This window comes from Sciurus carolinensis, chromosome 16 (assembly GCF_902686445.1).
Source record: "Sciurus carolinensis chromosome 16, mSciCar1.2, whole genome shotgun sequence".
NCBI classification, from domain to species: Eukaryota; Metazoa; Chordata; class Mammalia; order Rodentia; family Sciuridae; genus Sciurus; species Sciurus carolinensis.
Genome location: NC_062228.1, coordinates 15,847,724 through 15,870,050, shown reverse-complemented (window position 1 = coordinate 15,870,050; position 22,327 = coordinate 15,847,724). Strand labels below are relative to the sequence as shown.

Here is a 22,327-nt window from a genome sequence, read left to right as displayed (position 1 = left end):
TAAGAGAATGGTATTCTTTCTCTCTGTTCTTGTAGCCAGATACAGTGGCACATGCCTGTAATCCTCAGTTACTTGGGAGACTGAGCAGGAGGATAGGAAGCTCCAGAGCACCCTAACAACTTAGCAAGACCCTATCTCAAAATGAAAAAACAGAGGGCCGGGAATGTTGCTCAGTGGTTAGAATGCTACCATCACAAAGACCTGGGTCAATCCCCATTACTGCAGAAGGAAGGCTGTTCATGTAGGTTTTGCTACAAATACCTTTGGCTCAGAAAATTGTGTCAAAAGAATTAAATATGATCTTAGGGTTGAAGTTCTTCTAATCTGAGCCTTTTATTTTACGAATGAGGAGACTGATTTAGTATTGATGTGAAGGATATTTAGATATATTTCAGTTATGAGCAGCTTTTATGCAATGTTTACTCAGGTATTATAAAATATTTCCTTTTATCCTACAAAGCTCATCTTTGGTATTTATTTGTATATTAATATATTTAATTATTTTAAGGGGTAATTAAAGCCTAATGAACCTTGAACTTTAGGAACCAGTTTTATTTAAACAGTTAATTTCTATTAGTTTTGAGCTAAAATTCAGTTATTTCTTGACTATTGGTAGACATAAAGCAATTTTGTTGTTTGTGAATGCACTCCAAACTCTTTGGAAAATAATTGCTTGGTAGAGCTTATGCTAGAACAATTTTGGGTTTGATCTGCTCTCTTGTAATAACGTGATAGTACTGTATTTCTTTCCTTATAGTTGATAAAAAGTGGGGCCACTGTAGTTTGGAATTTATTTGGCCTTCAGTGTCCTAACAGGAATAGGTGCTTCTTTCTCTTCTCTTTTCTCCAGGGTGTTGGGCCCTGCTTATTGGTCTCAAGTTTGACCTTTTTCACCTTCAAAGATGAATTGATCTTAAAAACCAGGAGCACTTTGGGGTACTTAGTTCAAAAAACACCATATATGTTTTTGGTTATTTTAGTGTGTTATGGTCTTGGTTCTCTTTTTTTCTTCATACTGATTATGTTACTTAAAGTTCATCCTAGTTAGCACACATCTAGGGCTTTTGGTTGTAAAAGAGGCTAAAAATGTTGACACGTAGAGAATTCATATATATGAACTTACATGACATTTAATGTTATTAAGATTATACATGGGTCTCTTTGCGGCGGCGGCGCGAGAGCGGAGTCCTAGCTGAGGCGGCGAGAGTCATGGCCGGACAAGCATTTAGAAAGTTTCTACCACTCTTTGACCGAGTATTGGTCGAAAGAAGTGCAGCCGAAACTGTAACCAAAGGAGGCATTATGCTTCCAGAAAAATCTCAAGGAAAAGTATTGCAAGCAACAGTAGTAGCTGTGGGATCAGGCTCTAAAGGAAAGGGTGGAGAGATTCAGCCGGTTAGTGTGAAAGTTGGGGATAAAGTTCTTCTCCCAGAGTATGGAGGCACCAAAGTAGTTCTAGATGACAAGGATTATTTCTTATTTAGAGATGGTGACATTCTTGGAAAGTATGTAGACTGAAACAAATCATTATTGAAGTGGCATCGTGTGAAGCTACCTATTCCACTGAAGTTCTGAAATTTTTCATCATGTAAATAATTTCCATGTCTCTTTTATAATAAACTGATGATAATCTAATAACAAAAAAAAAAAAAAGATTATACATATAATACTGGGATGCTCTTATAAGCCTTTCAAATTATCCCATTTTAAGAATAATAACTACATTTTTTATTGTATGAATCTTTGGCATATATGTGGATGAAGCATAAATGATTATTGGTGTTTTCTTGATGGAATTCAATTATTTCTTGGCTATTAGAGTGACTATTTTAAAGGACAGCATTATAAATTAATATGATACAGACATCACTATCACTGCTACGACAATCTCCCAAATCCATAATATAGTAACATTTTCAAAGATTGACCTGTAATGTGGTTTTTTCCATATTTTTTATTGGTGCATTATAATTATACATAATGCTGGAATTTGTGTAACATGTTTGTATTAGCCCAGTCCATATTATGCTAGCAGAAATGTCCCATAAAACAAAAATCAAGTTCGGTATGGCATATTAGTATGGTTTATCTAAAGCCTTTTTACTGGAAGTTTTACTTGCCTGTAGGCTAATTTCTTTCAGGTTTGGGGCATGTGTTCATTTGCATGATACTGTTTTGGATATAAGAAATTAATACTCATTTCATGGACTGCTCTGAAGTATATCTGAAGTATGTATGATTCTTGGAAATTCGTGGAGATTATTGAAAATCATGATTAAGCAGAGTTAATACACTGTATTCATGCCCTGCATACTTCTACATATTTGCAAAGATGTTATTTTGAGCAATAGCAACCTATGCTAATGGGTTTTTGTCCTCTGGCAGTAAGTTAGCATGGCTTTATATTATAAAGCCAATTAATGGAATCATTAACTTCACTTGATATTTAAATTGAGTAAAAATTATTTTAACAACAATTTTATTAAGATGATTCACATACCATATAATTCATCTATTTAAAATGTACAAGTCAATGGTTCTTAGTATATTCACAGAAGTGTGCAACCATAATCACAATTTTAGAACAAATTCATCCCTCCAGAAAGAAACCTGATGCTCATGAGCAGTCATTTTCCAGCCTGCCCCCTTAGTCCTCCTTTTCCACCCTAGCTGTAGGCAACCACTAATCTATTTTCTGCTTTTATCGATTATTCTGTTCTGAAATTTTATGTAAACAGACTTAAGTATGTGGTCTTATATGTGTGACTTCTTAGCTTGTTTTGAAGATTCATCCATGTCATATATATGAGTTTAATTGCTAAAATTTGTTTTAAAAGTTATTTTGGTATTTTTCTTTCTTTTAATTGCTGTCTCTTCCTTTTCATTGTGAAATAAACCCTAAGGTCTCTAGTCATAATTATTATGATTTTAAAGAGTAAGCCAGGGCTGGGGAGATACTGAGTTCCATCCCCAGTACCGCAAAAAAAAAAAAGATTAAGCCAGTTCATTTCTGTAAACCATAAGCAATCATTTTTACATGATCCTAGAGCATTTCACAGTTTATATGTTACCAGAGAAGAGTTTGGTGAACTTTTACCATGTTTTCAGAAAATATGATCTTAACTACTGCCAGTGGCAAGCCCAGCTGAACCAGGTCTATCATTGTAACTAAAACAGTCTGTTTCAATATAAGTGTGTATCATTAGCATTTCTTTTTTTACATCTAAAAATGTTTCGTTATTGATGCTTCAGTAGAGAGTATCAATATGTTATCAGAAATAAAATTCCTGGTCCTTCCATTGCTTATAGATTCACAAAATGCATGAAAGATAAAGTTCTGTTTATATGAATATGCAAGAAGGCTTAATATGTGTTGTATTAATCCTTTTTCTTTTTGTTATTTTTGAATATGTGTCTTCTTAAGGATCCTTCAAAAAATGATACATGCAAAAGGTTGGTATCTCCTTAAAAAGACTTCCTTATGTTCTACTTATGTCTGACACAAGATTCTTTCATGAATATTCATGAATCACATACTTAAGAGTGCAGTGTGGCCAGGCATGGTGGTGCACACCTGAGGATCTCAACAACTTAGGGAGAACCTGTCTCAAAAAATAAAATAAAAGGCTAGGCTCAGTGGTAAAGCACCTCTGGGTTCAGTCCCCAGTGCCAGAAAAAAACAACACAAAACAAAAGACTAGCCTGGGTAAACATAAGCCACAAAATAAAAGAGTACAGTATGACAGCTAATTCATTTTTGGTCAAAAATCGTTACAAATTTAGTAGTTTTTTGACAGCAATAAAATTAATTTTTATACTTTCAACGTTTTTATTAATTTTTTTTAGATGTTGATAAACCTTTATTCATTATTTATATGGGTGCTTGAGAATTGAACCCAGCGTCTCTCACAGTGTTAGGCAAGTGCTCTACCACTAAACCACAACCCCAGCCCCCTCAACCATTTCCCCATAATCTAAAAGGTTCATACCTTGAGTAATTTTTAAATCTTATAGTGACATCAAGGTGGAGTCATACTTTCTAAGAGGCCAGTATGCAGGGCAAGTCAGGTCCTGAGTGTATGCAGGGTAATCCTAGCTTGTGACTCTCACTTTACACTTAGTTTAGGCCACCCTCACGTCACTCTGAAGGTAGGTACTATTATTATATTTTACACAGGAAAAGATTATTAGAGTCATATTTAGGAATTTGGGTTTTCTCAGAGATTTGCTTACAATGTATCCCTTGCAGTAATATTAGTAATAGGTAATATTAGCTCTGAAAAGTGTAAATTACCACTGCATAAATGTCTCTACTTGAGATGACTGTGGAATCCTTGATTTATAAAAAATCATAGAGATGATGTAAAACTATCTGCTCTGTCTTTTGGAGATCTCAAAGTATTTTAGACAGAGAGAAAATGTCTTTTTTTTCCTCCACAAAATACCAAGTCTTTTATTTGAAGTAGAAAGCAGTATATAAAAATACAGATTATTGGTAAAGACTCACTCAGCCAAGTGCTGCATAAGGATTTTGAAAATGGCTGGGCATGATGACACATGCCTGTAATCCCAATTATTTGAGAAGTTGAGGCTGTAGAATCCAAGTTTGAAGCCATCCTGGGCAACTTAGACTCTGGCTCAAAATTATAAAAAGGGGGTGGATAGGACTAGGGTTGTAACAGTGTAGAACATGCTTGGGTTCAATCTCCAGGACCACAAACATTTGAAAATATAGGGATATAAATTTGTAGTACACTTATGTTACACATAAAACTGATTAAGAATTAGCAGAATACATAAAGAATTCTTGCAATGAAATTTTTAAAAATATATAGAATATGAGAAAAAAACTTATGCACGTTATAGGAGAAGAAACACAAATATAAGCACATGGAAAAAATTTAATCTCATTCATCACCAAGGAGATACAAATTGAAATCATAGGTATAGCTGGATGTGGTGGTACCTGCCTGTAATCCCAGTGACCCCAGAGGCTGAGGCAGGAGAATCATGTTTAAGGCTAGCCTCAGCAACTTAGAAAGACCCCCTAGCAACACAGCAAGACCTGTCTTAAAATAAAGAGAGAAAGGTTTAGGAATATAGCTCAGTGTTAAAGTGCCCCCAAGTTCAATCCTTAGTATCAAAAAAAAAAAAAAAAAAAAAAAAAAAAAAAATCACAGGTAGCTGGGTGCAGTGGCACTCGCCTATAATCCTAGCAGCTCAGGAGGCTGAGGCAAGAGGATTGCAAGATCAAACCAGCCTCAGCAACTTGGTGAGACCTTAAGCAAACTCAGTGAGACCCCTGTCTCTAAATAAAATAAAAAAGGGCTAGACATGTGGCTAAGTGGGTAAGTGCCCCTGGGTTTAATCCCCCTTACCAAAAAATCAAGTCATAGGTATATTTCACACCTACTAGCTTGTCAAAAATTTAAAATTCTGAAAATAAGGAATGCTTGGTTAGAAGTGAATCACTAAGTCTTCTAAGCACTCTTATGGAGCTGTAAATATGTACAATTCACTTGGAAAGCAATTTGACATTGTGTATAAATATGAATAACTTTTAACCCAGCAATTCCATTTCTAAGTATATGTTCAATTGAAATGTGCATACAAGCTGGAATATGGTGGCATTTACTGGTAGTTGCAGCTACTTGGGAGGCTAAGGCAGAAGGGTCACTTGATAAACTATTAAAACTAGACTGGGCAACATAGCAAGACCATGTCTCAAGAAAAAAAAAAAAGAGAGAGAGAGAAGAAAAGAAACATGTGACAAGTATATCAGGAAATACATACAAAAATGATCATAACAGTGCTATTCAGGGTATTTAAGCACTGGAAACAGTCCACATATTCATGCATTAAAAAAATAAATGAATAAATACTAATATATCCATATAGTGAAATACTACAAAGCAACAAAAATAAATATCATAACTACATGCAGTTATTACATGCAATAACTTGCTGAATCTCCAGGAAGAAAATTCTTATGGCATGAAGTTGTTGTTGAGCCTAAATCTTCTTTATTGCAGTATAAATGCATTTCCTCTGCTTCTCTTCTTTTAGTAAAGGGAAGATTATATTAGAATTGGTATCAACCATTTTGTCTTTTGTACTGAAGAATTTTTCTTCAGTGTTTACTCAAGGATCCTACCTTTGAACCATAGTCTTATGATTGCTCTTCAAGAAGTCTGAATCCAGGCTGGGGTTGTGGCTCAGTGGTAGAATGCTGCCTATCATGTGTGAGGCACTGGGTTTGATCCTCAGCACCATATATAAATAAATAAATAAAGGTCCCTCAACAACAAAAATATGAAAAAAAAAGAGTCTGAATTCATTTCTCTTATGGGACATTAAAAAACCACATTGCTGTTAACACATGCCATCTTGATTGTTTTTTAAAAAGAAGGCTTCCTGGTCAACATTCTAAACTTGTTCAAAGAATAGCTTTTTGCTATACTTAACAAAAGTGTACAAAGTGCTAGGCATGTTTAGGCAAAGAGAATCATTTTTTTGTCATGAACCTCACTAGTTTTATTGACTTGGAAACCTTTTAATATCAAGTCTGAATATGTTATAAGTAGAGGGGGCAGCCAGGTCATTTGGATCTTGGAAGAATTACACCTCAAAATTAGAAGTGCTGATAAACTCTATTAAAAGAATTGAAGAGAATGATTACTGTTCCAAAACTCCTAAGTCTTCTGCAGTACTTCTTAAGCCAAAGGCCATTTGTTTACCTCTGTGTAGAACTGTCAACTGTGTTCTCTTCTTATGTGTCCTTATTAGTGTCCACCCTTAACTAGAGATTAGGAGGATGGATTTGGCATCAGACTGCCTGATTCCCATACCAGTTTTGTGATTTGGGGGGTCAAGGATTGTATCTGTTATTTACGAAACGCAAATAAATAATAGTTTTATAGGGTTAGTATAAGAATTTGTTTTTTTGAGGTACTGGAATTTGAAACCCAGGGGTACTCTACCACTGAGCTACATCCCAGCTGGTTTGTTGTTGTTGTTTTTATTTTTTAGTTGTAGGCGGACACAGTATCTTTATTTATTGTTATGTGGTGCTGAGGATCAAACCCAGGGCCTCATGCGTGCTAGGTGAGCTCTCCACCCCTGAGCCACAACCCCAGCCCCAGCTGTTTTATTTTTTATAAAAAATTACAGGGGTCTGACTAAGTTGACCAGGCTGAACTCAAACTTGTAATCCCCTGCCTCTGCTTCCTAATTACTGAGATGATAGGTATGTGCCACCACACTTGGCCATGAGGATTACATTTTTTAAATACATATGAAGCAGAATACTGCTTATAGTTGGATTAGATAGTACCACTTCTAGATTTATAATGGAATGAATATGTAAATATCTATACATTAATGAAATGGCACTTATTTTTTCCTGTTTATAAATATTAAACTTGTTCAAAGAATAGCTTTTTGCTATACTTAACAAAAAGTAATTAATTTAGGCTGGCAGTATATAACTCAGTGGTAGAGCACTTGCCTAGCATGCACAGGACCCTCAGTTCAATCCCCAACATCACACACAAAAAAATACGTGTGTGTGTATGTATATATATATGAAAAAGAAAGTTTAAAACTATCCATAGTCCCACAACCCAGAAATAACCACTATGTCTTTATAGAAATATCTATAGAAACATGTGTGTTTTGATATCAAATTCTAGTTCAGTTTTGTTTTGTTTTGTTTAGATATTGATGGATCTTTATTTTCATTTATTTATATGCTGAGAAGTGCCTCACACATGCTAGGCAAGTGCCCAACCACTGAGCCACAACCCCAGGCCCCTCTAGTTCTGTTTTTAACCTCTAAAAAAAACCTGCTTTTTAATATTGTCATTTCAAATATTTTGGGAGTTTTTCTAGCTACTATGTGATAAAAGCAGTTAAATTTCTCGAAATAAAGGCCCTTGCCTACATAAATATTAAAATTTGAAAACTGAAAGATAGTGAATGATTGGTATAAAATATTCACAACTTCATTGCTTTTTTTCCCCCCTACTTCTAGTTGCTGGGCATATGGATTTTCCCCATCCTAGGCGCTATCTTCGTAGGTTTCCTGTATCGTTACTACATGGCGGAAAGCAAATCCTCCTGAGGAAACCTTGTTGAAGTCTGGGGAACACATCCACTTGGGAGTGAAAATTGGAGACTTGCTTTGAGGGCTACATTGGTGCCCTCTCCTCGAATCCTGCCAGTTGTATTCTTCCCCGTTGGAGCCAAGACAGTTGACCAGACATCCACCTCCAATCTGGGACCAGTGTCCTTCATCTCTGAGAGCCTTACTCCCATAGTACCTGCTCACTGTCCTGTGTCTTTGCCAGTGTTTCTTCTCTCCACTGGTTTGCACAGTATCCTTATATTTCAAAGTGTGTTAACGATTGTAATTCATATGTTACAGTGACATTACTCTTTGGGAAAAATGCCTGCTTTTCAATAATTTGAATGCACTTTAGTCATTCTTAACAGGGCAGTACTCTAGTTTTGAAGGTTTTCTTTTTCCATTTTTCTTTCAAGTAAATATTTTTTAAAATTCTGATTAAGTTGTATTATCACAAGGAGTTTATTCATGAAGTCAAGGTGCACATCTATTAAAATACAACTGCCAAATGATCTTGTTCCTTTTTATGTTTGTTAAAAACAGAAAGAACTATGTGGTTATCTCCCTTCCAGGCTAATGTAAGCTGATAGCTCTTCCCACTCCCTAAGTCCAGCCCCTTTTCTTCCCAAGGGATGATGGACAAAACTGTGCCTCCCTTTGATTTCTTGTGGGTGAGAAGAGGCAAAGGAAGGGAGAGATGAATTGAGGTGGTGGAACCCTGGCAAGTTCAGAGTAATCTTTTGAAAACACTACTTTTAGGACAGGGGTTTAGAAAAGGCACCAGAGCTTCTCTTTGATTTGGCACTAGTTACTAACCATCTTTCTCTCTCTTTTTCCTACCTTTATTTTATTGATAAAATATGAGTGTATAATTATTATGTCTGTAGAGCTTACCAGGGATTCTTGCTGCTGTTTTGTTTATTGATTAGCAATTTTTGGTTTCCTGTTTTACAGAAGAGACTTTAGTTTGATCTTCTGTTCATCCTAGTAAAATAACTTCCATATAAAATGTCACTTGAAAGTGGGAGATCATGACAAAAGGTAGTTTTCCATTTCAATCTGTATTTTACCTCCAAGGCTCCAACTTATGGTTTTGTGCTTTTCCATCGAGATTAAAAAATTGGCGGTTTTTCTCTCCTCCTTGGATGTGTGTTTCATTGAAAAGTAGGTTGTCATTTAGAATTATGTTACTGTTTCTTATTGGCCCAGGGATTCCTCTGGCATTTTTTACTCCTCTTTCCCCCTACTGCCCTAACCCCCAGGAAGCACCTGAATGGATCATATACTGGCTCTTTTCTGCCAGTAGTTATGGTGATTTTTCTCTCCATCTTTTGAAGATTATTAGTCTGCTTCTGGGCCATCATTCTTTCCAGCAAGGAACAGCTGGGTTCAAGAAGGACTATAGATGCTGCTCAATATCTTCTCCCTTCCTTCCAGTTTGCCTGGGACTTGAGACAGGAAACTGACCAGCAAACCGAGTCTGCTCATGCAAACTATTCAAGAAAAAGTTCAACCCAGGTCTTGTATCCTGGGACTTAGCAGTTGAATGAATTCAGAATTCATCAAAATAATATTAACCTTTTTTTTGCATACTTGGATATGATATTTTGGAGTTCTTTCTGGCTGTCTTTTTATATATCTGATATGGGTATAATCAAACTTTTATCTTTAGAAAATATTTGTATTATACGATGCTACTTTAAGAAATTGAATTAAAATATTTGGTTGTTATGTAATAAGTGGTATGACTTGATGTACCTCCATTTAAAGATAAGGAGGGGTTGTCTTGAATAAGGATTGGTATGTAATTTCTATAATAATTAAGTTGCATGATTACTTGGATTGGGGTAGAGGTAAAGAACAAAGGAGTATTGAGGAGCTGGAAGTGGAATGTTCAAAGCTAAAACTAAGCCAGAAGATAACTTGGATCAATTATAAAAGTGTGTTGGCAGTATCTAAAATTGAGTGAAAAACACCTGACTTACAAGAAATGCTGAAGAACTATAGTCTTAAGTAAAATTGGTGTTTCTGATATTTCTAGGGGAAACACCAAATGGTGTGTTTCATATTGATATATTTTTTTTTCCTGTTTATATGTGGACTTAACTTTTTACTAAGAGGCAGAGGGAAAATATTTTCAGACTTTGTCTCTACTGTCCTTGAAATCCATCTAGGATCCAGGGCTTCTTTTGAAGTACTGCTAATGTTATGTCACTTTTGTATTATAGAAAATAGTTTTAAAGCCCATTTGCTGTGTATAATTCTGTCTATATAAGCAGCCAGGTGAAAGATAGCTTTTGAGTGAGTTTGCAAAGGTTTTTCTAAAACAATAAATTTTACAGCACAGTAGCCAAATCTGCCCAAAAGCACTTTGGTTTAAGAAGTAGATCTGTATTTTCTATACAGTCTTGGCATTAGTAGGTCATGGAATCCCCCTCTGAGAGCACATGGAACTAGTTCCTGTTGTCCTCCCCACCCTCGGACCCGGGGTGTTCATCTGTTGGTATTTCTGAGGAGGGCCACCTGCTGCTGCACACTGTACTATACACACAATGGCTGGTGCAGACAAGGAGGAGATGATACGGATTTTGTGCTACAGTATGTTAGGGCCCATTCCCCAGAATTTTCCAGCCCCTGACTCTTGGGAATTGGTTTTCATTTCCAGATGACTCCTGCATTTGTAAAGGTAAGAAAGTGATGGGGGACAAAGTGGATATTGTGTTTAAATCTCCTCAAGTGACAGCTTAAGCATAAGCAAAAATCCATTGGAATCTATCATTTGGGCCTGTGGTGTGGTTTAGCAGTTTTCATAAATCTTAGGTTGTAAAATAAGAACACTGTTGGGTTTAGCTCATTTAGTTCTGATGGGGAATAATGGAAAAATGCTTTACAGGCCAGTTGTATCGTTCCTTATGACATATCATACTTAAAATCTCAAGTGAAATCTACCTGGTTAAATTTTACTTTAAGAACTGAATTGCAGAGTATTAATATTCTTTACCTTCCATCCCAGGAGAAATGGATTCAGACATGTCTTGTCTCAACAAGAAATCGATTTTTTAAACCATCCCATTCGTTGACAGCTATCACAAAAGTATTGGTTTAGTCTCATTTGACTGCTGTGCTCTGAAAAAGTCAGTTCTGGAATTTGTGGGGTGCTTGAGGAGGGAGATTCACCAAAGTAGAGGGAGATTTGTCAAATCACCTACCCTGTACCCAACATCTTATTCACAAGTTTGAATAGCCGCTCCTTGCCCACGCTTGTTTCCTACATTTGCTGTTTGGGCAAAACATTATTGGTTATTTAACTTTCTTTTTACTTCACTCTGGACTGTGAATGAGTAACATTAACATTCCTTTTGTGTATTCAGTAATGGAATTTGTTTACCTATTTTATTTCAGCATATTTTGAACAAAGATCTCTGTCTTTCTGCTGGAATGTGCACACAGTGAATGTTTGTTAGAATTATACACAATAAAGATACTGTTTTCCTTTTCTTGCCCTGTCTACAGTTATTTTTAAATTTTTGTTCTTTTCCTTTTTTTTTGTTTTGTTTTGTTTTGTTTACTTTCTTTTTTTTTTTTTTTTCTTTTTCTTTTTCTTTTTTAATAGAAGTATTGGCTCTGTAGTCCTCAGGTGCTCTGAATGAAAGTAATTTGAAAGCAGGAAATTCACTTGTGTCTGTGTTAATACTGTGTTTAGTGTAACTTGGTGAGAGTTCTATGGTTCTTCAGTATTCTTGCTGCTTCTTCTCTTTGCTGGAAGTGAGTTGCTTGCTTAATAATCAGAAGACACAAAAATCAAGGCTTTTGCCATGTTAATGGATGTGAACCCCGGTAGACTGTTTGGGTTTCTATTTCTGCTGGAATCATCTGCTAAAGAGAAGCCAATATGAGGTAATAATGTTTTATTATCTTCATTGCCAGGCTTCAAATGATTGTTTTTCTTGGAAATAAACTGTTGGGGAAAATTAAACATGGAGATTGAAGTTCTAGTGACTGTGTTAATAAAACAAGGGAAATAAACCATTTTTATAATTGCCTTTAAAACATACTGATAGCCTTCTAACATTACTAACATTATATCAGATTACTGATAAAAGATTGTTCATTAGGGCTTGGTTATTTCACTACCACAGGAATTGAGGATTAGTAACAGGAAAGGATAGCCCCATTATTACCAGCATTTGAATCTAATGTTTAATCTTTGATACTAATAAGAATTCATTATCACAGCACTCTTCCTGATGCTGAGTATTTGGTAGGGGCTCAGCAGATCCTGATTGATTCGTGAAAACTGGAGGTAGAAGATTGTGATTCCAATTATGAAAATTAGAAGATTGTGATTCCAATTATGAAAATTTAAGGTAAAGAATATCCATATAATTTATTTCAATCTGATAATTACAGCATGAACTAACAATTAGCTAAACATATCTATACTATGATTCAAAGCTCACTTAATCACATATATACCAGCATTTAAAAACTTAATTCTCTTATGAAGTATTAAGGAGAGACTAGTTGCTCTTCAGCTGAAATATGAGAATGCAGTTGTAATACTGTCATTTATGTGGCACCTACTATGTGCCACACAGTGTCTTTGGTAATTTATAAGCATTTCTGACCCTTATTTTAAGAATATCCTTACAAAGTAGAGGCATCCAAATTTTTACTAGTGCCTCAGGGAGACACTTCACTTGCCTGAGGCCACAGAACAACTAGGAAGGACCAAGATACAGAAAATAACAGAGATAATTGTTTTGAAATGAACCCCAAACCCCTTGCAAAACAAATTGTTCCCTCCCCACCCCCCCCTTTTTTTTTTTCTGGTAGTGTTGCTAAGGCTTGAACACAGGGCCTAATGCTTCCTAGACAAGTACTCTGCCACTGAGCTTCACTCCCAGCTTTACAAAATAGTTTATTGAAGGCAGTTAATGAGAATTTAGGTTTGAACTATTTTGTTAGAAACAATTTTTAATAAGAGGAAGCCTATAAAGGATAAGGAATTGAGAATTATTGATGAAATCCACAAACAAGAGATGAAAAGTCCTTGCCTAATTTTACCAATCTAGGATCCTGGAATAAGGTTTAACCTATAACTATATAACCTAAAAATGTGTAGTTTTAAATGAGAAATAATTTTAGTTGGTGAACTTATACTACACGCATAAGATTGGGAAACTCATTTCCAGCTTTTAGAATTGTTTTATCATCAAAAGATGATTCAATTTCATTGGAGAAAGCACACTATGGCAGTGCAAATACAAATGCTGTCTGTTATAAATGTATTGTGCCGTTTTTGATCCAGAAGTGCCAGTCTCAAGGCAATTATCCGTTTGCTCTTGGACGTTATCTCTTTAACTGAAACACTGATGCTAGCTGGACCATATGAACCTGGAAAGAGAAAAACCAAACCAAACCCAGGTGCTTAAATTTTATTTTTCAGTAAATAAGCTTGCTTTGAGTATCTTCATTCTGGTTTCCTTCTTTTTAGAAATAGAGGTGGAATTACCTTACAGAACAATAGAATGGTGTTAACAAGAAAATGAATCTTCTCACAGACTTGCCCACTGTGGCTTAATTACCTAAGTAAACTAATTGGGGGGCAAATACAGATAGAATTGGGAGGGGTTAAGCCATGAACTGCACAAGAAATTGAGTTTTCCAAGACTGACCCCCTTTTTCTTTTCTGTATTCTTTTCTTTTTGGATTTTTCTCCAGCTCTTTTCCTAACCTGTTTTGTCCTCTTGACTTTGCCTTGTGGTTTTTACTCTATAAAGGATGAGAGTGCACCTCTGTGTGCTTCTTCTTTTTTATATTTTGTGGTATAAAAAATGTACCCAACAGTTTATCTTAGAAAGGATTTGGAAGAAATAAAGTTGATTTGTTTATAAACTGAACCATCTGAGTAAACTAGAGTGGTTCCAGTTCCATTTGAACATCTCTGTCACCTTCATTTAAGGCTACATTCTATTTCTGGACTTTCATGTGAGCTGATAAAATTGTATTTTCTCTTAAGTTAGTTCACATTGTGAGCTAATCACGAATTCTGACTGCTCTAGTCTCTATAACTTAGCAACCTTAAATCACCTGCCTCAAGAATGTCCTTGTAAGTGTCCTGCCTTTCCAAGTCTACCTAGGCTCCTGGAAGGTAGAAGCTCCATTCGAAGTCTCAGCATCTTTGGGAAGTAGACACATTCCTCATCCACAAATTACTTCCTGTCTTAGAATAGATACAGGACCTAGTTAAGCTAACCGGAGAAAGAGAAATGACTTGTTATGTATCAATATTGAATGAGTATCTGGTGGAGTAGCAACCAGAAGACCAACAGGAATCAAGCTGGCTGCATTAGTTTCCAGTGCAAACTCATAATGGGAAGTGATTCCTACAAGTGAAAGTGTGGTTGGCCAGATAGTATCAGAGTCTTCTTTGGGTCCCAATTTGTTCCTCAGACTTGAGTAGGAAAGGATCATAGGGAAAGCAGTTACTCAGGGTAGAAGCTATCATCACCTACTTGGTGTGTATGTATGTATTTAAGTACCTTCATTAACTGACTTTGGAGAGGAGGGGCTTGTGTGTTCCTCAGGGTGCCCAAGTTATGTTGAGCCAGAAGGAAGGCTAAGTGGATTCAGTATGGTTTATTGTGAAATCACCTTGGAACATTTAAAAAAAAATCTAGCCCTGCCACAGATCAATTAAAACACATTGTTTCAGGGGAACGTGAGGCATAGTGAGGGTTGAGGACCACTGCCCTAAAAACTTCCACAGAGAAAAACAATACATACAAGGAATCAGGAAACATGAAAACTTTCAGTAGTAGCCCTGAAAACAGTGTAGTGGAATAGTGCCTTCCGTAGGAAAACACCTCTAACCTAGAATTCTATGTGCAAACTACAAGTCAAGCTTAAGGGTAGAATTAAGTCATCTTGAACATGTGAGGTATCAAGAATTTTCCTGTATCATCTCTTAGCTTCTGAGTAATATACTCCGCAAAAATGAAGACTTTGGGGCTGGGGCTGTGGCTCAGTGGTAGAGGTCTTGCCTAGCACATGTGAGGCACTGGGATCGATTCTCAGCACCACATAAAAATAAATTAATTAATTAAACAAAAAATAGTGTCTATCCACAACTAAAAATACCTTTTTAAAAATGAAGTTAAATATTTTTTTAAATTTTAAAATATAAGCTGAGAAAGAGGAAGATATGTGATACTGGAAAGGGGAGAAGTAAAATAAATTCCTACATTGAGTGGTCATGTGGAATCCCAAGAGAACAGAACATCAATAGTCAAGGTGGCTTTAGGAAGAGAGGTTTCCAGGAGAGACAGCTCAAGAAAAAATACAACTGATAGATTGTCAGGGGCATTTTTTACCACATGAAGATTTGAGGGATGGATTAATGATACAACATAGAAAAATGTGAAAAAAGGCAGTTATATACTCCAATAAAGCATGTACAAGAAAGGAAGTGTGATCATAGAACTGTACTTAACAGGGCTGGGGAGATAGCTCAGTTGGCAGAGTGCTTACCTGTCAAGCACGTGGCCCTGGGTTCAATCCCCAGCACAGGAAAAAAAAAAAAAAAAAAAAAAAAACTGTACTTAACAATAGCCCTAATGTAAACACTTAATGAAAACTACTGACTGTATTAGGAAGATGAACAAAGGAGAAGCCTGCATGGGATAAAAATCTCAACAAGCTCAATAGAAGGTTGTCTAAAATGGAAAATTCAAGAAATATGACAAATATGTTCTTTAATTGCATGGAGATAAATACCAGGATAAAAGACTAAAAGAGCTGCAAAGAGTACTTTTCTGTGAACCAGGCATTGGAGAAGGAGGGGGAGGGCAAAGGACTGTTTCTTAGAAGCTTTTGGGCCTTACTGATCTTTAAGTGCACTCCTCCTTCCTTGAGTTCTGTTCCAGTAGTGAGATTGACAGGAAGAGACCAAAATGCTGTCTTTGTTATTGATAGAAATAAAATTGGAGGATTTAGCCAAGCAGTAGGTGAGCCTTCCTACAGTCCACCAATGAACAGGGCAGATTTGGCCCTAGTCACTGACAGACTGGAAATCTTGCTTCCCCTGGTGGGACCTTGACCTTTTTCCAGAATTCACGTCAGATGAGAGAACTCACTTCTCCAAAGGTAGATCTCACACTGGTCAAATATGGGAATCCTGCAGTCAGACCTATGTTCAAACTGACAATTAACATTGATAATTTCTGTTAATAAGAGTTAACACTTCAGCGGGGTGTGGTGGTGCATACCTATAATCCCAGCAATTTGGGAGACTGAGACAGGAAGATTGCAAGTTCAGAACCAGCCTCAGCAACCTAGCAAGACCTGTCTCAAAATTAAAAATAGGGCTGGGGATGTGGCTCGGTGGTTAATCCCCTCTGGGTTCAATTCCTGGTACAAAAAAAAAAGTTCACAAATAGTACTAGATGCTTTATGTGTATTACCTCATTTGATCCTTGTAACAATTCTATGAAACAAGTATTTTTATCATCCCCAATTTATAGAAAGGGAAACTGAGTCATAAAATATGTAACTTGCCCAGTGTTACAATGTGAGTAAGTAATGAGTCAGAGTCTGCACCCAGGCCGCCTGGCTTTAGCAACCTTCCATTGGGAGTCACTTACAATGCTGCCTCATTTGTGTTAAAGGCTTTATATGCATTATGATATATTTAATGTCCAGCCAACCTGTAAAGGTACATGCTATTATTATCCCTATTTTAGAGGACATGTAGTGAGAATATATCCAGATCTGTGACTCCACCATCTGATTCTCATTAAGAAATACTATTCTTTGACAACAGAATTATGTTGGGAAAGTATTACTGATGAATTTTTATGTTTTGAAATCAGAAGGAATTTATATTCAAGATACTCCTTTCTCTGGGTAAAACTAGGATTAGATACAAGTATGTTGGTTCAATAGTTAAATTAAAAACAAAAAAATTTCTTACAAACAGAAACTTAAAAAAAGGAAAAAGGTCAGTTGTTGTTCCAGCACCCAAAGCAGTGGGCATTGCTTTACTACTTTCATTTATTTTCTTTTAGGGCTTTTTCTATGCATTACTCTTTTCATGGTATAAATACAGTCTCATATCATGTTCTTTTCACTTACTATTACATCGGCATATTCCCTTCTTATATTTGTGTTTGTGTGTGTTACTCGGGATCGAAACCAGGGCCTCACAAATGCTAGGCAAGCACTCTACCACTGAGCTATACCCCCAGCCCCCCCCTTTTTTTTGTACTGAGATTTAAACCTAAGGTTGCTTTACCACTCAGCTGTATCCCCAATCCTTTTTTTTTTTTTTTATTTTTTATTTTGAGACAGGGTCTTGCTAGGTTGCTTAGGGCCTGGCTAAATCACTGAGCCTGGCTTTGAACTTGCGATCCTCCTGCCTCAGTCTCCTGAGTGACTGGGATTATAGGCGTGCACCACGACAATGGGCTTTCCAAGTTATTCTTTATTAAACACAGTCTTTATTTACAAGCTGCCTACTTTTCAATATCCTCCATGATGTGACCCAGTGTGTTGCCAGACAAATGTTAACAAAGAGAAACATAATGATGCATTCCTAAAAATTTTACATTTTGAATTTATTTATTTATTTATTTTGTTGTTGTGGTGGTGGTATTGAGGATTGAACCCAGGGCCTTATGCTTGCGAGGCAAGCACTCTACCAACTGAGCTACATCCCCAGCCCTTGAATTTTAAATTTTAATTTTAATCATTACAAAATATATGTGTAGTTCAAAAAGTTAAATAGTGCAACACTTCTTCTGCTAGAGGAGATTGGGTCTTTCCCACTTCTTAAGCTTCCAAGTGGAAGCTTTGCTGGACTCTTGCCCTTGGAGAAATGAGTTCTCTAATCCAACTGGTGCTTTCTGGAAAAAGGAACTAGCTTTGCTCAGCTGATACTTGTGTCTTCTTATTTTTCCTCTGCTAGAAGCTGAGTGAGGAATGGACCTGATAACAGGAGGTCAGTTTTCCAGCCCTATCAGTGACGAGGGGTAAATCTTCCCCATTTTTTGGTGGAATGTAGGAAACCTCTCCCTCGGTAATATACTCTGAGTTGGCTGATTCTGCTGTGTTCTACGTCCACCTTGCTCTTTCCCTTCCTAGTTCCCTTGAGAGTTCTTTTCCATGAACCAATATCCATTATCCACTCCCACCCTATCCTGCCACCAGATGGGTGTAGTCATGAATTCTGGTTCCAGTTGATTGACCTGGGTTCCCTGAGCACTATGTTTGGCCTGAACTCGGTTGGCAGTAGAAAGCCACATTGGTATTTATTATAATGTCTGCCACAGGCATGAAGAGAATGGCAAGAGATGGGCAACATATTTCCCATGTCGGTCTAGCTGAATTATACCCAGGCTTGAGTCCAGCTCAAGTCTCACTGTGTTCATGAAATCACAAATTATTCCAGTCAGCTTCTCCGAGTGTCTGACACTGTCACACCATTTTCATTGTTTGGTACCTGAGTAGTTTGTGTGCTGGTTTTCACAACAAGACTGGAGTTTCTTTGATGGCAGCTTTTGGGCAGAGATTCTGTGTCCCCTCACTGTGCCCAGTGCAGTTCCTTACACAGTAAATGTTCAGAATCCATTGGATTTCAGCAACACAACTGGAAAAATGTGCCCTCTGCTGGTATGATCGAAAAGAGCACACCTGTTAAATTTATATAACCTTGATCTGACCTTTATGGAGCAAATTTATAGAGGCTCCTATTGGATTTTTTTTTTTTTTTTTTGGTACCAGAGATTGAATCCAGGGGCACTTAACCACTGAGTCACATCCCCAGTCCTTTTTGTGTTTTATTTAGAGACAATCTTCCTGGCCTCAGCCTCCTGAGCCCCTGGGATTATAGGCATGCACCACCGCCTATTGGGTCTTGACATCATAAATATTCCATTTTTTAAAAAACCTAACCTAGTGGACTCGGTGGCACATGCCCCTGATCCCACAACGCAGGAGGCTGAGGCCGGATGATGGCAAGTGCAAGATCAGCCTCAGCAATTTAACAAAACTGTGTTAGAAAACAAAAAAATAGTGGGCTGGGGATGTAGCTCAGTTGGTAGAGTGCTTGCCTTGCAAGCACAAGGCCCTGGGTTCAATCCCCAGCACCGCAAAAAAAAAAAATAAATAAATAAAATGAAAAGAACTGGGAGTATAGCTCAGTGGTAGAGTACCTCAGTTTCAATCCCCAGTACTCAAAAAAAAAAAAAAAAAAGAGTGCTAAGGGTGTAGTAAAACGTAGTCTGTGCTTACAAAAGTGGTAAGACACTATCCCCAAAAAATTAAAATATAAGTTTATGACTCAGCACCCAAACAGGCAATTCAGAGAGGTCATTGTTGTTCAGAGGAGAGGGCAAGAGCTATTGTGTTTATTTTGTCATGGTCAATTTATTCTTTCCTCACAGAGTTTCTTACTGTACACCTCTAACCTTGAATCCTCAACAGTATGTTCAGCCACAATTCTCTACTGTTTTATGATCCTTTTCATTATTTAGCAATACAGGGCATGTTTATAAATAGAAGCAGATATTTTCCATTTAATTACATGACTCTCCATATAGAGCTATAGAATGGACTTCTCAACGTCCCATCCCAGCCCTGGTGACAAATCCAAGACACTCAGAACCATCCCATCTGCCTGGTCTGATTGGTTGTACATGTGGCCTAGTTCTCCCCATTGGAATGGGAGGAGACATCTGGGAGAAGTTTCCAAAGAAAGAGCCACCAAAACAGAACTGCTCTGGCTATGCTCTGCCAGCCTGAGAATAAAGTGAATACCAAGTTCACGTTAAGAAACGGGTCTTTGTTGACTCAAGCTGCTCACTCAATTCACCCTGAAGCTCTCACTACAGCAAGACTTCCATTTATGTGGAGATCATAAATTTCCCTGTTGTTGAAGCCATTTGAGTTGAGGTTTCTATTACTTGCAGCTGGAAGCATCCTCACTCATAAACTATTAAGAGAAATGACTCACGGGGAAACAATCCTCTGAGCTTCTGATTAACTCTGGCCTCCAGAGATAATTATCTGGGCCATCAGATATATAAAAATATGGAGGTCATAAGAATTAAAATTATAGTGGTTACTTTTAGGAAGGGGTGGGGATAGTGACTGGGAGGGTACCTGAGGGGGCTTTTGGAATGCTAGAAATTTCTCAGTCTGTGTGGTGGGTACATGAATGTGTTTACTCTGGGATAAATTCATTTACTCTACACTTTGGATTTGTGTGCTTTCCTGCCTGTAAGTTATAATTCAATTTAAAAATTTTTATATTTAAAAAATACAACCAGACCTAAAAAAAATGTTTTTATCTTGACAAGAAAGATTTGGATGGCATATAATGGTCATTTTATTAGGCATCCAAATGAAGCTATGGGGATACCCTTTCTTTTATAATCCCCAGAAGTTCACTGAACAGCTTTCCTGTCCCTCGTGTGCAGGAATGTAGTGTCCTCTCTTATCTCAGCCAAACCCTTCTCCCTTTTGGTTTGGATGGAAGTGCCTCAAAGCCTCACACATAAAGGACTCTATCGGTTTTAGAATGTTTTCATAATAGTAAAAAAAAAAAAAAATCTTAACAGATTTGGAGGGCTTTGTCCAGCAATAATCTCAGAGAGACTAGAGAGATGAACTTTTGTCATGGGAAGGTCAATTTGGAAGAAAGTAACCAGAGCCTCATGCAACCTAGGTCACTGAGACCTCCAGTTAATGGAGGGAGAGACGCAACACGTTTAGTCAGTAGTTGGTAAAAGAAGAATGTGTGAGTTTTTAAAGAATATGTTTTAGCGGCCAATGGATTTTTATTTTATTTGTTTATATGTGGTGCTGAGAATTGAACCCAGTTCCTCACACATGTGAGGCAAGCGTTCTACCACTGAGCTGCAACCCCAGCCCAAGTATATGGATTTTGAGGACCCAATTATCTGGAAATGGACTTGCTCTTCGAGGAAGCCCAGCTAAGGGATATTGCCATAAATCATTGCTCAAAGAGTGGAATCAGACACATAAAGGCAAGAACCTGAAATATCAGTTCTCATGAGAGTGAGGACATAGGGAGAGAGCTCATCTTGAAACCAAATGGGGAATATGGTTGGTTGGTGGCCAAACCCATGGAATCTCATGCTTAGCAGTTTCGAGTCCTGTCCTGTTGAGAAGCCACATAGACCCACAGAGCTGGAAGCTCATTAGGACCTGCAGACATACTATATTTGTGTTCCATCTAATTCTTCAAGGTACTTTCATATTTATATCATCATTACAACCTTGTGAGGTAAGTTAGCTATTTTCATAAGAGAGACAGTGACTAAGAAAACAGATTCTAGAGGCAGACCAACCTGGATTTGACTTCTTGTCCTGGAGTGGAATTGCACAATTTACTGAGCCTGTTTTAGTGATTCTCAACCCCAGAGGATATTTGGCAACATCTGGAGACTTTGTTTTCCCCCCTTTTGGTGCTGTGGATTGAACCCATGGCTTTATGCATGCCAAGCACATGCTCTACCATTGAGCTATACTTTAGCTCCCTGGAAAAAAAATTTGACCGACAACCAGAGGGATGTTATTGTCATTTAGTGGGTGGAGGCAAAGACTACTGTTAAACATACCATGATGCATATGACAACCCCCGTCAACAAATAGTTGTTGAGCCCAAAATGTCCCCAGTGCTGTTGTTGAGAAACTCTGGGCTCTGTCTGATTCTCAGTCTTCATCTGTACAACACGAATGTCAACATTACTTCATTGGGTTGTTATAGAGATCGTGTTAAATAACAGTTGAAGTTGGGTTGTCCTGCTCTTTCTCCCCCACTTTAGGGAATTAGTCTCTTAAGAGCTACAGAATTAGAGTTCTGTGGATTGAGTGCCAACCAACATATTCTCCCTTGGTTTCCTGATGCATGTCCCATTTTGCATGATGTGATTCTGCCTGTTTGCCACAGTTGATGCGATCAGAATAGGACACTTGATCCAACCGAGAGCAGTAAGAATCCTTTCCCTGATGAACCAAGTAATTCCAGGTCCGGTTTGACTGGTGTCTTGAATGGAAAATATACAAATCTGGGGGTTGTGGTCATTTTCTCACACAGTAACTGGATGCAAAGACATAGCAAGAGAGGAGAACACAGCAGTTAGGGACAGAAAAGCAGAAATAAAAGATGGAGTCCCC

At 37.3% G+C, this 22,327-nt stretch overlaps 2 protein-coding genes and 1 non-coding gene across 4 annotated transcripts in view; all 3 read left to right on the top strand.

Moving 5' to 3' along the window:
• LOC124966594 (cytochrome b5 type B) overlaps window positions 1–11,622 on the top strand; it is a 39,587-nt gene extending 27,965 nt beyond the window's left edge. Inside the window, exons 4-5 of one of the 2 annotated variants that reach the window (XM_047528017.1) lie at window positions 3,425–3,453; window positions 8,033–11,622. In XM_047528017.1, coding sequence (XP_047383973.1) covers window positions 3,425–3,453; window positions 8,033–8,063 — 60 coding nt within the window. In that variant the 3' untranslated portion in view covers window positions 8,064–11,622. The remainder of the gene's footprint in view (window positions 1–3,424; window positions 3,454–8,032) is intronic. The other variant, XM_047528016.1, reaches the window with a different exon arrangement.
• On the top strand, window positions 1,147–3,059 carry LOC124966595 (10 kDa heat shock protein, mitochondrial). Its single transcript, XM_047528018.1, has one exon. The coding sequence runs from the start codon at window positions 1,210–1,212 to the stop codon at window positions 1,516–1,518; it is 309 nt and encodes a 102-aa protein (XP_047383974.1). The 5' UTR covers window positions 1,147–1,209; the 3' UTR covers window positions 1,519–3,059.
• Window positions 11,623–19,204: 7,582 nt separating the features above from the next.
• Window positions 19,205–19,278, top strand: Trnaa-ugc (transfer RNA alanine (anticodon UGC)). Its single transcript has one exon. It is a non-coding gene; the product is annotated as a tRNA-Ala (tRNA).
• Window positions 19,279–22,327: the final 3,049 nt, after the last annotated feature.